The sequence below is a fragment of the Papaver somniferum genome, unplaced genomic scaffold (assembly GCF_003573695.1).
Source record: "Papaver somniferum cultivar HN1 unplaced genomic scaffold, ASM357369v1 unplaced-scaffold_125, whole genome shotgun sequence".
Taxonomy (NCBI): Eukaryota; Viridiplantae; Streptophyta; class Magnoliopsida; order Ranunculales; family Papaveraceae; genus Papaver; species Papaver somniferum.
The window spans coordinates 3733816-3750641 of NW_020621603.1; the positions used below are offsets into that span (position 1 = coordinate 3733816).

At 36.4% G+C, this 16826-nt stretch overlaps 1 protein-coding gene across 1 annotated transcript; it reads right to left on the reverse strand.

Annotated features, from left to right (window-relative positions):
• Nucleotides 1-13893: 13893 nt before the first annotated feature.
• LOC113331605 (aldose 1-epimerase-like) lies at nucleotides 13894-16241 on the reverse strand. The gene is made up of 5 exons (XM_026578301.1): nucleotides 15971-16241; nucleotides 15829-15878; nucleotides 15075-15198; nucleotides 14816-14911; nucleotides 13894-14719 (listed from the first exon to the last, which is right to left on the reverse strand). The coding sequence occupies exons 1-5, from the start codon at nucleotides 16146-16148 to the stop codon at nucleotides 14082-14084; spliced, it is 1086 nt and encodes a 361-aa protein (XP_026434086.1). The 5' UTR covers nucleotides 16149-16241; the 3' UTR covers nucleotides 13894-14081.
• Between the last annotated feature and the right edge of the window lie 585 nt (nucleotides 16242-16826).

Consider the following 16826-nt stretch of genomic DNA (forward strand, 5'->3'; position numbering starts at 1 on the left):
TTTTTTCTCTTGATCATCTAAGAACCAACAAGTTATTGCATTATCTACAACAGAAGATGAGTATATAGCTGCTAGCAACTGTGTAACACAGGTTGTATGGTTAAGAATGATGTTGAAGTCATTGTTTGAAGAACAAACAACACCAACAACAATAGTTTGTGATAATAAGTCGATAATTTCACTAACTAAGAATCATGTGCTTCATGGGAGAAGTAAACACATTGACATTAAGTATCATTACATCAGAGAGCTTGTGAGTAACAAGGAGATAGTTGTGGAGTTTGTTGAAAGTGAAGAACAAGTGGCTGATATTTTCACCGAGTCTTTGAAGTCTAACACTTTCATTTACTTGCGTGGAAAGCTAGGAATGATTAGCAAAGAGATCTTGGTTTAAGGGAGGATGTTGAAGAATAACCCAAGATACTATGAAGAAGACAGAAGGGATCAACAAGTGTTATTGATACAAGTAGTATGGATCAACTATGAGAGTTGACAGAATGGAGTTGGATCAACTGGTACAGTTGACACGATTTGAGTGGATCAGCAAGTATTATTGATACAGTGGTACGATATTTAGAAGTTTACTTGGGTTGCAAGTATTACTGGTTTTAAGAGTTTGTTTACGTGAGAATTGTCTTGAAGTTTCCTTGTTAGAATTTGATTATGTTAGGAAAGTCTTTTTACTTGAGAGTCAAGTTTGTTAGTCATATAAATAGGCTGTTAAGACATGAGTCAAAACATATTAATTAAGAGAAGTTTGTTGTTAATCCATGAGTCGAAACACATTAATTAAGAGAAGTTTGTTTTGAGTTGAGTTCTGTGTTCTTTCATTAAGTCTTTGATATCAGAATTTTTACACCAGATTTTGTACTAAGAACTGCAGACATCTGTCCCGTCAAACAAAATAGTGTATCACTGCACATTTAGATTTTTAGATTCCAGGAATAGAGGAGATGATATTATCTCAAACAAATGCTTTTACATCCATCGGTCAGAATTTTTAGGTTTTGGGCTCTCTGAATAGCACTTTATTCACAACACTCATCGACGTGGAAAGTATACGTGGCAGTTCGCGTAAATCTTTCTCTCTCTTTATTCTGTGAACAATTTTTTTTTCTTTTTAATCTTTCCGTTTTATCTTTCCACCTTTCTGTTCAGTTTCATCTGAATCATCTCCAATGATCTTATTATCCATCTCCAAAAATCATATTGGATACTAACACAAAAATTATGAACTGAATTTAAAACTCATAAATTGAAGGGAGATAAGAGATTACAGGTGAGGTAAATTATAGAAGCAGAGTGATTGAATTTATTTATTTTTTGATGGGATGAATTTATGGTTCAGATCTTGAAAAGGGCATGATCCTATCTTCCAATCCTACCGAATCTCAGACCCTTATCTTCAAATCTGATCCCCCTAATCATGTTCTTTTTTTTTTACCAAAACTCGATTCTTCATCGATCTTTTTTGTTCCACCTCAATAACCTAAAAATAATTAAATCAACTTAAACTACCAGACCTTACCTTTGGATGATGATACCAAAGATGAAAGATAGGAAAAAAAATTTGGTCAACAATTTGGAAATACTTATTCTTTAAGAGTAGAGTATTAGTTTGATGAGTTTTGATTATTATCCTTGGTATTTTTGTTCATTATGTTGATGATGATGATAACGATGGATAATAACAGTGAAGAAGAATCCATTTAGACGGTTAAAATCTCTGAGCTCAGATCTTGGAATTGGAGAAGATGGTTTTTCTAGAATTCAGTAAATGTAGTGATGAAATGATAGTGTGGTGGTGTGAATGGATTTTTAGGATGGACAATTAGTATCAGCGGTAAGAAGGTCAGATAAGTGTGAATTAGAGCGCCCCGGCTACGATGTGGTCGGGTCACATACATTTTGTATGTGGCCCCTCTTTATTTTCTGACACCTATTTAACTAAAAAACCTGCCTCCTCTAAATCCCCATAACTGCTCCATTTTTTGAGAAAAAGTAGGAAGTTGGAAAAGGAAAAAGGATAAACAGTTAGGTAATAAAACAGTTTTTCAAAAAATTTCCTACTTTATCAGACGTGTCATCATTTAAAGAGGGGACACATACTTGAAGTATGTGGCCCGACCATATCGTAGCCGCACCGAAATTAAAGAAGGAAAAAAAACTTAGAACAAAAAGTTAGAAATAGAAAATACTTCTGGTCTATGGGGGAAAGGCTGACGTGTTTTTGACCGAGTATAATTTCTCTCCCAGCGCTGCTAGACATACCGTGATAAAATCACGGTGATATCACCGATACACACAGCCCTGGGAACCCCACCAAGAAAAAAGGGGGGTGGGTTTTTATTTTTCAGTGAGCCCCACCAGTTTTTGTTTGTTGCGGGGATATCATCGTGATTTTTTCACGGTGAATCTAGACTTTTCGTTTCTCTCCCACGTTTAATCACACCTGTTGCGACACGTCACCCGAGTGGTGAGTAGTGCGGTGAGGAGAGCTGGGAATAGCATTTCCAGTTGAAAAGTAAATGTCTTGCAATTTTAATTTTAATGCCTTTAATGCCACATATACCATCAACAAAAAACAATGCCAAAATTATTAAAGATGACATAGCATTCCTCTAATAACTGTGAAGGGAATCAGAAATGCTTTATACACCGAGCCAAATACACCGTGATTGCACCGTGTGAGAGGGAAGGGTGGGTCCACTTTTGCCCTTCCCATCCGTGCGATTCTCTCGGGGAACATTTTCGGTGTATTTGCTCGGTGTGTCTAGCAAAGACCGAAAGGAATTCATATGTGAACATGAAGTAGTACTACTCCTACAACGTCCAATGGTTCTTGTTACCGTTGGACGATAACAAGAACCATTGGACGTTGCGGTTATAGCCACTAAGATCTACATCTCCCTGCACGCAATAAAACGTAAGTCAGAAAAATAAAACAATTAAACTTCAAGAAATGTGTTGGATAAATATCTCCCCCTTTAAATGCTAATTAAGCTTCAAGAACTTGTACTTTTATAGGCACAAGAAATTTTGTAAAACCAATGCTAACACAAAATAAGCATGAACAAACAATTTCAACTAGAGGAAAGGACCAAGGAGGTTCTAGAAAGGCGACAAAATTGACGACTGACTCGGTTATGAAATCGGTCTACTGAGTTATCAATTTTCTTCCTTTTCTTCCTCAAATCTCAGTCTAATCTTCTTTAATCTGCCTCTTTGGATTCTTAATTTAGTACCCATAATGTTCTGAGTTATATTTTTTCAAATTCTTTTTTTTTACACGATCTGACTTTGATATCATAACTTTTCTATTTCGATGTTTACAATCTCATCTTATTTTTGTATGGTTGTTGTCATGGCTAGCAGGTATTGCTAGGTGCCAGTTGATCCTTCGTTCTGCCAAAGGTTGTTGCATAAAGGTTTCCCATTCTCCAAAGGTTGTGATTGAAGATAAGGTTTCCATCTATGGATTCTGCTGAAAGTAAAGGTATGAATTTTTTATCGAAGGCTTTGGAACTCTAACTTCTGAAAAACAAATTGAAAATCAACACCAATTTACTCAGCTTCTGTTGTTTTCCATTAAAGTTAGTAGAGGTGGCCAATTTTTATTGTATAACTTAACACGTTGCAATTTGAATTCATGCAAGTTCTGTTTAAATTCTGAGAAATCTTGGTCTCATAGAACTCATCTTTTCAAATTACAATCTGTTATAGCTCCAATCCTAGGTTCAATGTCCACTAGAAAATCTGTTGGTGAAGTGTCTGATCTAATTAGGAGAATCAGAAATACAAAGTTGGATGGTGATGAGAATACTCAGAGAGTGATCAGTTACCCTCATATCAAACTTTCCCCAACTATCAAAAAATGGTCAATGAGTTTATTGTCTAAGATATTTTGTGAGCTTTCTATGGGTCCTGATAAAGTGGAGCAAGAAGCTGCAATGGCATGGGGGCATAATCATTTTCAGATTAGAAGACATGCTAGAATTATGTTCATTTTCAGGTTCTATAATTGGGATAACTATAACTATGTGTTGGAGGAGGGACCTTGGAGTTTTGATGGCTACCTTGTTGTTTTTCGAGAGTGGAATACTTCTATCATCCCAGAAAATTTGGATTTTCATATTCAGCAATTCTGGATTGATATTAAGAAGTTACCACCGGAATTCTTAAATTTGGAAGTCGAGTTACAGATAGCAAGTATTGTGGGAAACCCATTGAAGATAATTCCTGAAGATGGCAATCCTACTGATACAAATGCTGTTAGTGTCTTGATTGAATTTAATGTCTCAAATCCAATGCTTCGGGGCTGCTGACTGAAAATGCTGCAAAAGTTACTCAATGGGTGCCAATTTATTTTCAGAGACAACCAAGGAAGTTATGCCCAGCCTGTCTTATTTTGGATCATAATGAGTTACAATGTTCTAAGAAGGCTGAGGATGTTCAGATTATTGGAAATTATATTTTCAAATTTGGTGAAGATTTTGGAGAAATCATTGATCCAAGAGAGCATAATCCAAAATATAGACAAGGGGAACAAATTCTTATATCCCCTAAGAAGTCAAGAGGTAAGCAAAGGCTAGAAAGAAACCATTTCAGACTCCTGAGGATGGTTTTCACGTGTCGACAATATATAGTCAATCAGAGAATGTTGCTGAGACGTCTACAGCTAGAAGACCAAAGAGAGATAGAGAAAGTCCCAGTTCAAGTAGTCATGCTATCTTTCAAATGGAATCTATGATGATGGATCAGCAAAATCAGGATGACCAAGAAGTTATAGATTCTCAGAATGATTATATTCAGCAACAAGCATTCTCTGAAGGTCATATAATGCATCCTAGTTTTTATAGACCTTATCCACAAGTTGGGGAATGGGATAATTTTCTTCATCACTATGAAAGCAACACTCAGGCAGAGCAGGAGGATCAGGTACATAATATTTCCCATCTTATTTTCCATTCTGTTTCTGGTTGCTGTTTTATTTTGCTATCTCTTACCTTCATATTAGCTGGTCATCGGATTCCTATTTTGTTCCGTGCTAGTATCTATCATCTTTTAGTTTGTTTCCTGTGGTTCAACATGAAAATCTTAGCTTGGAATGTCCAAGGTTTAGGAAATAAAAATACTAGATTTCATCTGTAAGATTGCATAACTCAGTATAGCCCTGATATTATTTTCCTTTTAGAAACAAAACAACAGAATAAGAGGGCCTATTATTTACTACAAACTATGAGATATCCTAATATTTGGTTTCATAATGTTAAGATTAGAGCTGGTGGTTTAGCTGTCATTTGGAAAGATGGTTTTAAAATAGAATTGATGCATTATACAGATACGATGGTAAATTTTATAGTCCATTCAGGCCCAAAAAATCAAGAATGGGTTTTAACTTGTCTTTATAGTTCTTGTTATTCTGAGGAAAGACAACAACAATGGAGTCTTCTAGGAGAAATGGGTTTTCATATGAATCTACCATGGGTCATTATTGGTGATTTAAATGTTACTCTTTCTAGTCATGATAGGAAATCTTTTTCTACTCATAAATCATATACTCCTGCAATCATTCAACAAACAATTTCTAATTTTGGACTCCAAGAAATTTCATTCACAGGAAACCCATTTACATGGTCAAATCATCGTAAATCAACTAATTTTGTTGCTACTAGGCTAGATAGAGCCCTTTCTACCAATGAATGGAATTCTATTTTTCCAAATGTTATTCTCCATAACTTAATTCTAATAGGATCTGATCATGCTCCTATTTTATTGAATACCGATCCTCAACTTTTTAACCTTTATAAACCATTCAGATTATATGAAACTTGGACTAAAAATCCTACTTTCAAAGATATGATTAAGGAAAGTTGGGATTGTCAGCATAGTGGCTCCCCTGCAGCACAATTCACCAAGAAGGTGAATTCTGCTAGGAAAGGAATTAGGGAATGGAAAAAAAAAATCATTATGGTGATATCGATATGCATATTAATGAGATTCAAAAGAAGATTCAAGAAGCTATGTCTAATTCAAATGTGGAGCAGCAAATTATAAAGCAACTTCAGCAACAATTACAAGATTGGTATCAAGTAAAGGCTGATGTGATGTTTCAACAATCTCGCCAGAATATTATTAAAGATCAAGATAGAAATTCCAAATGGTTTCATGCTCATGCAAATTTTAGAAGAAGAAGAAATCAAATAGATTATCTTAAGGATGCAAATGGAAATTGGTATAACTCTAGAAAAGATATTGAAGATATGTTGTTGCATCATTTCAGTTTCATAACTACTTCTTCTCATCCAGAACAAGACCTGGAGATTTTTGAGTTGATTAGTCCGTGCATAACTCAGGATGACAATGATGCTCTTATCAGTATTCCAAGTAAAGAGGAGATCCAAAAGGTGGTTTTTCAGATGAATTCTTGGGCGTCATCGGGACCGGATGAATTTCAGGCGGGTTTTTATCAAATTTGCTGGGAAGAGGTATCTAATGATTTGGTAGCTATGGTTCAACAGTATTTTCGATCAGGGTATCTTCTCAATCAATTAAATTTTACTTATCAAGACTTAATTCCTAAAAATCTTTGTGTTGAAACTCCTTCAGATTTTCGTCCTATCAGCTTATGTAATATTGCTTATAAAGTTATTTCTAAAACATTGGCTAATAGACTGAAAAAACATCTAAAGACTATTATTTCTCCGTGGCAAGCGGCTTATGTACCAGGTAGAAATATACTTGATAATACGATAATTGCTCATGAGATAATTGATTATATGAAGAAGACAAAGATATTTTCAGGTGCAGTAGCTATCAAACTGGATATGGCGAAAGCTTTTGATCGGATTGAATGGAGATTCATACTATCAATTATGAGAAGATTGGGCTTCTGTGGGAAGTGGTGTCAGTTGATCAATCAATGCATTAGTACTTCTATCATTTCTATTCTTCTGAATGGATCTCCTACGGCTTCTTTCATTCCTTCAAGGGGTTTACGACAAGGTGATGCTTTATCTCCTTATATTTTTATATTGTGCATGGAAGCTCTAAGTAGGATGTTACATTCGGCTGAAGTTTGCGGTTTAATCAAACCCCTGCAACCAGTTAATAAAGGACCGACAATATCACATCTTTTTTTCGTTGATGATTGTATTCTATTTTCAACGGCTTCTGAATCTTCTATTAATCATCATATGAAGATTGTTAAGGATTTCTGTGTTGTTTCGGGACAGATGGTGAACCTTAATAAGTCGAGTATTCATTTCAGTAACAACTTAAGTGAAACAGAACAACTTCATATTCTTTCTTTGGTGCAGATGCAAAGAATGCCTCTTAATGAGAAATATTTAGGAATAAAGTTGTTTATTAGAAGGAACAAAAATGTTTGTTTTGATGATACAGTAATGAAGATGGATTATAGGTTACAATCATGGCAAGGAAAACTCATAAATCAGGCTGGTAGGAGTACACAAATTCAAGCAGCGGTGGGTACCATGGCTAATTTTCAAATGGGATGTTTAAAGATGCCAGATAATCGATAAGGAAAATGGATTCTTTACAAAGAAATTATTGGTGGAACAAGAGTAAATCTCACGGTGGAAGAATTATTGGGTGGACTGAGTTATGTAAGTCAAAGAGGTTTGGAGGATTGGGTTTTAAAAATCTTAAATATTTCAATGAAGCGCTGTTAACAAAGTTGGCTTGGAGGATGGTTCATGAAAGGGAGGCTAAATGGGTGCAATTATTAGAGGCTAAGTATTTTTGGAATATTAATCCTATTTTTGGTAAAGTCAAGAAGAAAGGCACATGGATATGGCAGGGTATTCAATTGGGTCTTCAATGGGTGAGAAGATTTTTCTTCTAGGAAGTGGGTGATGGTTCTAAAATTGAAGCTAGAAATGGTCACTGGTTTGGTCATAATGTTGATCAAAGTATTATATCTCAGGAAGCTGCTTTACAATGTTCTTCTATAAAAGTTGCTGATTTTATACATCATCAAAGTAGATCCTGGAAACTAGAAATGTTGCAGCAATTTTTTGACAGCAATCAGATTTCTCATATTTTGAATATCAGAATCCCTTCTCAGCCGACAGAAGATAAGTTAAGATGATCTCTCACCAAGTCTGGAAATTTTTCAGTAGCTTCTACGTATAATGCCATTCTTCAATTAAACTCTCATCAAGTTGTTACTCAGCAACAACAACAGATGTGGCTGCTTATTTGGCATTTAGAAATCCCTTATAAATGTCAAATGTTCATTTGGAAGATCACAAGAGATATCCTTCCAGTTGCTGAAAGATATCTAAGGATTGCTAGGGTTAATAATCCTAACTGCATGTTCTGTGATAATAGCATTGAAACTATAGATCGTTTGTTTCTTTATTGTCCATTTGCTAGGGAAATCTGGTTTGCAATTTCTCAACCTATCCTCCAAGATGCATATAATTTTCATAGTATTCGGGAGTGGATTCTTTCATGGCTTATAAAAGATCATCTAGTGTGCTCTGAAAGAAAGCATATAATTAACTTAGTTGTTATTACTATGTGGTATATTTGGAAAAGTAGATGTTTGAAAGTGTTTGAAGGAAAACAAATGCATCCTAGATATGTTATTAGTCAGATTTTTGAATTTTGTCGTCAAAATAACATATGCATTAACCTTAGCTCTTATAGAACCAGGAAACTTATGGTTCGGTTAATAAACATTGACATCCCCCCCCCCCCCCCCCCCCCCCCCCCCCCCCCCCCCTTGAATTGGTTTAAAATAAATGTTGATGCTTCTATGATTGCTGATTCTAATGTAGCTGGGATTTCTTTGATTCTTCGAAATCATACAAGATGCTTTTTGGCATCCATGGCCTTCACAATAAGAGCTAGAGATATTCATCAAGTTGAAGCTATTGCTGTATTATATGCTCTGCATTGGATTGATTGCAAGAAGTTCAGCCAATTTATAGTAGAAGGGGATAACAAGACTATTATGGATGCTCTCAGCTCATGTAATTTGGAAAGTGTTAAATGGGAGGATAAAGCTTTATCGGTGGAATGTGCTACTGTTCTTGGAAAGCTGATAGATGTGAAAGTTCAGTTTGTTCACAGGCGAGGAAATAAGATAGCAGACTATTTAGCTAAGTATGCTAGAACTCATTCTACTAATGTTTCATGGGTTTCTATTCCTCCTAGTAGTATCAAGGAACTGCTTATTCAGAACCAAAAGGATATGTACCTGGATGCTTAGATTAAGTATTTGTGTTTTTCAGTCTGTTGCAGTCTGTTAGTTGTTGAAAGTAGTAAGTTTTTCTTTTAAGGAGTCTGGTGTTTGAAGTTGAATAAGTTGGTATGTTTAGTGTGGAATAGTCTGTGTTCAGATTTGGTTTTTAGTCTGTTGGGTGTTGTTTTAAGTTGTAATCGTTGTATTTGTTTTTGAAATTTTAATAAATTTATGTTTTTTTTTTAAAAAAAAAAAAGCATGGACAACTTACGGGAAGAGGTTACCCATTTTAACCAACTCGCGGATTTTGTATTTTTGGTCAAATAAAACAACCAAAAATACAGAACAAACGTTCATAACTTCAAATTGAATACACACACATTAAAAAAAAGTAAGATAAACTCAGAAGCTCATTAGTTTCAAACCTTGGCTGTATAGCACAATGTATGGAAAACTACAAATTCTTCAGGCAAAATCCGACCAATCTCTTCACTGCCTTGGATATCATCATCTAGGGACAATCTCTCGAAGAAAGGCTAATGTTAGGATACTCCAGTATACAGCAATTGATTCAGAGAAATCAGTTATGACTATGCTGGACATCCCTCCACAACCAGAATACAAGTCCAGCATAGTCATAACTGATTTCTCTGAATCAGAAAGTCCCTGGCATTAACATTAGCCTCCTGTACAACTTTTGGACTACCTTCCCTAGAAATGGTTGATGATGATGAAGCAACATTTTGTTCATTTACTACAAAAGAACAATGATATTATTAGTTTCCACAAACAAGAAATGAAGTACCAATACACTCAATGGATACAACATATTACTTGAAGGTAGGTTTTGAAATGTAGAAAACTCCTCGTCGTAGGTCATGTCACAAACAAAGTTGTAAGATTGAACCTGGTTAGCAAATAAACAGAAAAAAAATAAATTTGTCTTCCATGAAAATAAACAACAAACTGAAAACATATGCATAAATATCACTAAACAAAGAAAAACAACTGAAGAATCCATACACTTGAGGATGCTTGATGAACAACTGTAGTCTTGGATACGATACACTCCAGGGGGATGTCATTTCTTGATTCAGAAGCAAATACCCGCTTCGCCTCAATGAGAGCAAACTCGCTTTGAATGACCTAAAAACATCCCAAATTGCAAATATCAATATCGAAGACTTTGACAAGCGTCTTCATTATAATATCTGCAAGGACATACTAAAAATTCAGTATGAAATAAACAGATTATGTCAAATCGTTTCTGATTTATATCAAACGTCAGTTAAATACCAAAACAACAACAACAAATGAATAAATATTCCTGAAGTAAATATTCCTGCGGCTAACACATCAACTGTGGAAGACATAAAGATCTAAGAGTACATAACTTAGAACAAAATCAACTACCTGTGAAAGACGGAGATGATAAGCAGTGTATACTCTTAACGTCTCTTCTTTTTCCTTTTCTTCTTCTTGCTCTTTTGTATTAGAAGAGTTTTTAGCAAAACTTTTCTTCCACCACGACGAGGATTGGATGCCATAGTGTGAATGAATGCTGTAGTTAGGGTTTTGTACTTGGTTTATGAATGTTGTAGTTAGGGTTTTGTGCTTGGTTTTTATATCCGGGGGCTAAGGTTGATGACCAAATTTAGTTGCGATAGATATATATTGTTGCCTTAAAAAAAGGCCACAAAATCTGAAAATGGTTACTATTGTGAGATAAGTATGGAAAAAATTCTCGCTTATAGAATTGATAATTTTGTAATTTGTTTTCCTTGCTAATTTTTGTATTTTTTCAAGCACATGGTCTGTTATTTTCGTACAATAGTTTGGCAAATTATTGGCTGTGTATTGGAGTCATAATTTGTGACTGAAACACACCTTTAGGATTGAGACCATTCACATTTGTATGAATATAGTCCGTGACTGTAGACGGAGGCCTCAAGCGAATTTTGTTCGTTTAGTTGTACGCATATTTCACCAGATTTTGTATTGTACTTTGTATTGTACTACCGAGACCTGCAGATATCTGGCCCGTCAAACATAATAGTGTGTCAATGCACATTTAGATTTTTAGATTCCAAGAATATGAAGAGGCAAAGTAGTCATAAATTTAGGTTTTGAAAAGTAAATGTCTTGCACTTTAGGTTCTTATTATCGTCCAATGGTTCTTCAGCATTTCTATTGCTGTTATTGCCACTAACTCCGCATATGACATCTACATCTCCCTGGGTATGTAAAGCGGCTCCGCAGGTCCAAAGAGTAGCTCAGGTCTGCCAGGCTGCTCCCCAGGTCTTTGGCGCTGCTCCAATGGTATGAAAGACGTCGCCCCGTGTCTGTTGGGCTGCTCCCCAGGCATGTAAAGCGGCTCCACAGGTCCATAAAGTTGCTCTTCTGGTCTGCCAGGCTGCTCCCCAGGTCTTTGGGGCTGCTCTAAAGGTATGAAAGGCGTCGGCCCGTGTCTAGATAGTTGTTCCCAAGGTCTATGATGATGCTCCCCAGTTCTGAAGAGGTGATCTGAACTTGTAAATAGATCTGGCCTGCACCATCTGACATACTCCATAATTTGGTTCAGACGCATGTTATACTGCTCATATTGAGCTTCCATTCGTTTCTCCCATTCTGCATCTCGTTCTTCCAAATATGTTCCGGTCTCAGAGTGGTTGTAGCGAAGACTTTGACAAGCGTCTTCATCATAATCTCTGCAAGGACATACTAAAAATTCAGTATGAAATAAACAGATGATGCCCAATCGCGATTTAAGTCCAGTTAAATACAAAAATAACAAATGAATAAGCATATCTACAAAAACTTTTACTCATCCTAAAATAGACTAGAATTGAAGTAAATATTTCCGAATCTTAGGTTTACAGAACCTTTGCCAGCATCTTTGCCACAACGTTTATCTTCAAGAAATTCACTCAAAGATAATCACATAAAGATCCAAGAGTATTGTAAAGATAATCACTACCTGTGAAAGACGGAGATAATAAGCAATGTATACTCTTAAGATCTCTTTCACATCACCTACTCTCGCACCCGGACAGAGAGACCTGTAGTTATAGATCCACAGCAAGAACAGCGATAGATTAGGCTTTGATGATTCGCTAGGTCACCACTATGTTTGTTTACTCCTGACTCATCTGAGTCGTCTGGATCTGAGTCATCTGGATCTGAGTAAAATCACCCGACTCATCTGGATCTGACTCAATATGTTTGTTTTGAGTCAGATCTGACTCATCTGACTCAAAAAACGTGAGTCAGTGGTTTGGTTCCGTGAGTCAGGGGTATTTTGTTACCTGACTCAAATGGATCCGAGTCAGGGATTATGTCTGAGTCATAGGTCGAGTCAGATCTGACTCAAAATATAAAACAAACGGTCTGACTGCTGACTCGGCCCGAGTCAGAGGTTGACTCAGATCCAAACGCCGAGTCAGCTGCAAACAAACAAGATCCCATCTTACAGGAGCATGAAAAAACATGACAAGTATGATAACATACTCAAGTCCAGATGCAGGCTCCCATGAATCCTAATCAGAACCATACCCCTTTCACTTCACCTAAATTGTACAAAAAAATAAATAGAAACCAGTAAATGAACCAAAACATAAGAAAGATATAATCAAGCAATGCAAAAACAGTATTACAACATTCAGATTTACCTGGAATGTAGAGATGGTTAAGTGGGTGTTATATTTCCGAGCCTGCATATATCGATCTTCTTCTTCTTCCTCTTTTTTTTCTTCCTTTTCTTCTTCTTGCTATTATGTATTAGAAGAGTCTTTAGCGGAACTTTTCTTCCACCAAGAGAAACCATAGTCGTTATTGAACAACAAAATGGACGAGTATTGGACGCCATTGACAAAGTGGTGAATGATTGATGTAGTTAGGGTTTTGTATTTGGTTTTTATATCCGGATTGACAAACAAAATTAGTTGCAATGGATATATATTGTTACCTTAAAAAAGCCAAAAATAATTCTATGAAGCTTATTTTTAGGAATCTGAAAAGGGATATTATTGCGCGACAAGTATGGAAATTTCTCGGTGAAAATGGGTAGCAGAAATATTGTTTTCCTTGCTAATTTTTTTTCATTTTTGCTAGCACGTAGTCTTAGACAACTTAATACAATAGTTTGGCAAATTATCACTTGCATGTTCACATAACCCACATTTGCTAAACTCCGACGGTGTTGTTTAGTGTGTTCAATAACATTATGATTCCACCAATTAAAGCTGTAAAAACATCCATTGGAGAAACGTACCTTAAGATCGAGACCAATCAAAGCTGTAAGGGGTTTCGAACCTCGCCAGGAATCTTAGGAATAAATGTGGTCAAGTGATATTAGCTTTGGCACAACAAACATGTGTTTGGGAGTTACAGCTGGGACAAAAGCACTAAGATTGGCTCATCATTTTACGAACATGGGTACAGGTACTGACTTCGGTTTTGCAAGTCGGGCACCACTGCCTACCCACCTTAGGTCGTGAAGCTGCAGTGATGGTTGGGCAGGGGGATAACCTTTTCTGGTAGAAATTGTGATTTCCGGTGGAGGTGTGAGGTGGCAGGACCTGTGCCAAATATCATGAAAACTGCAGACATCCAGCCCCGTCAAACAAAAATAGTGTATCAATGCACATTTAGTTTTTTAGACTACAGAAGTAGGGAATGAAATTTAGGTTTTTTGAAAACTAAATGGCTTACAAGTTTAATGCCTCCTAGACAAACACCATTAACAAGAAACAATATCATAATTATTAGAGCTGACATAACATTCCTCAAATAACTGTGAAGGGAGTTCATAAGTTTATGACGCCAACATAAAGTAGTACTGTAGTAACCTAAAAAGATAATGACATGTTTATATTTTTCGTACACTTTTAGCCGTGAACCTAAAAATCATGAGATGGCTGTAATCCTGACCAGGGTTCACAATCGCTGAGGGAAAATTAGGGTGATTAACGGCGTCCGGGAAAGCTTGAGTTTCCAAACAGAGTCCGGCATAATTCCCGTAAACATACCCTCCTTTTCCCTTCACATTGGCTAAAGTATTTGCTGTGTAAAACTGCACACCAGGTTGATTACTCCACAATTCCATAGTTCTACCGGATTTGCTTTCGGAGACGACTGCTGTCTTCTTCAATTTCTCGCTGCTTGTGGCTCCATCAAGTGCATAATTGATGTCGAACCCACCTGGGAGATCTTTTAGCTTACTTCTGACGGTTTGAGGAGTAAGGAAATCAAATGGTGTGCCCTTAACTGGGGAGATTACGCCTGTGGGGATAAGGCCAGAGTCCGTGGGTGTAATGTGAGAAGCGAAAATCTGGACCTTGTTGGATTTGATATCCCCGCTGTTATGCCCGCCAAGGTTAAAGTATGTGTGGTGAGCTAGGTTCACTGGTGTGGCTTTGTCAATAGCTTTGGCTTTCATGTGAACAAGTAGTTTGTTACTTCCCATTATCATGTATGTGACTGATACGAAAACCTTCCCAGGAAATCCTGTATATTCAAGAAAATATTATTAAACTTCATTAAGCAATTTTGATGTGTTTCCCGACCAAAGTGTAAATTCGACGTTGCAAGTTCATTTCTTACCTTGTTCACCATCATAGCTATCGTAACTAAAAGTGATAGCATCTGGTTTATGGCTTTGCACTTTCCAAAGCAGGTTGCCGAATCCTTTAGCTCCGCCTAAATTAGTACATAGAAATCTAATCAACATTTATATTTGATTCAATGAAATGATAGACTTAGTGGGTGCTGGTTCTGAGCAGTTCAAAAATCAGATTAAGCAAAAGACGTAAATATTACTGTTTGACATATTCCATGAATTCATAGCATAACACATACTTACCATGAAGCGTATTGTTGCCGTCATTGGCATTAAGTTTGTAAGTAGCCCCGTTTAAAGTAAACTTAGCTCCTCCTATTCTATTTGCAACTCGCCCAACTGTTCTGCCAAAGTTGGTTTTGTCCTCCTGCAACCAATTAAAATTTATACAAATGATATGACATTACCAAAAAACTATGCACTATCAGCTAGCTACATTGGTGAATACAATGAGTACACTATTTTGTGTTAAATCTGTTGTTACCATACACTCTTTCTCAATGCTTTAAATGAGCAGTACAATAGCATCATACTCAAAAGCGCGTCCAGAGATGGCTCATGCTAGCTTAATTCTAAAAGAAATAAAGCAGAGTCGAGAGGATAGCAGACCCATTCCATACAAGACCAACTCCACTCCGTAATTAGAATCTGCCGTCTATATAACGAAGATGTAGACGGCAATTTTGGCACTTAACATCCAAAACATGTTCGTGTCGGAAACAAAACAAAGAAATTATAAATATCCAAAATATGAGACAACGGTTTACAGCATTATCACCACCGATCAGGTACAAAACGGCAATTAGCGTATATATCTAGTATTTCTATTTTGAGACAAAACTTTTATTATTACTCAAAGTCCAGTGAGACAAAACTAGACAGCTAGATAAGCTTAATTCTTTTATTTTGGGTTTAATGAAACAATGCATCAATGGAGTAATGAGCAAAACAAGAAAATTCAATCAAACAAGAGAGGAAGAAAGAGATCATCACTCACAACATATGATAAAGCAGAATCATATCCAAGAGCAATATCAGCTAATTTCCCTGGAAAAAAAAAACAAAGAAACAAAACATTACTACTTGGCATCCTGCTTGAAAAAACAAAGAAAAAGAGCAAGAAATGAAAGTAAATTTACCATAGGAGTCAGGAACAACAATGGACATAATAGATGCACCCCAATTAGTAAGCTTGACAGAAAAATCTCCTTTCTTCAGCTCAAACACTCCAATTTTATAACTATCTTCTTCTTTCTTACCATTAACTAATGCTAAGGAAACTAGAAGAAAACACAACATTACACTGATTTCACCCATCTTTTCAGGATCAGATCAGATGAAGAAAATGAGGAGAGAGAGAGAGAGATGAATGAAAACTCAACTTTTTCTGAGAGGGTTTATATAGAGAGTGAAGGAGTTTGGATCACAGGAAGTGAGCTAATGGACAAATGGAAACAGATAACTATTCTGCTAAGAATAGTAGTTGTTGTGTTAGGAGTTAGGACTCCTAGTAATATTCTATGGCATTACTTACAAGTGGCCTTGTGGGGTTACAAGACTTTTCGTTCCTATAATGACTCGTGACTGTCGGAATGCACGACTAATGTGATAATATTATTGACCCACTTTTCATGGGCACTGCCAAGACTTTACTTGTCGATTTTTGTTCACACAAACCAGTTTAGTTAGTTGTTGAACCCTGAATCTTACTGCAGTAGTACTATTATTTTTCTCCCACACTCCTTGTAGATCATAATCAGGTTTACTAGTTGCAACGGAATGGATTTCAATATTCGGCAACAGGGTTCCGGACTTCGATGATATATGTATACGAAAGCAAGTGGGGTATCAAAATTAACACATTTTGCTAGTAAAACGGCACGATCTAGATCTAGAGGAGATCAAACATGCATTTGGCTATCGAGGTGGGTGATGACTTATTTTCAAATGGTCACAAGGAGATTGGGAGTTATCCACGGGCACGAAACCCCATGT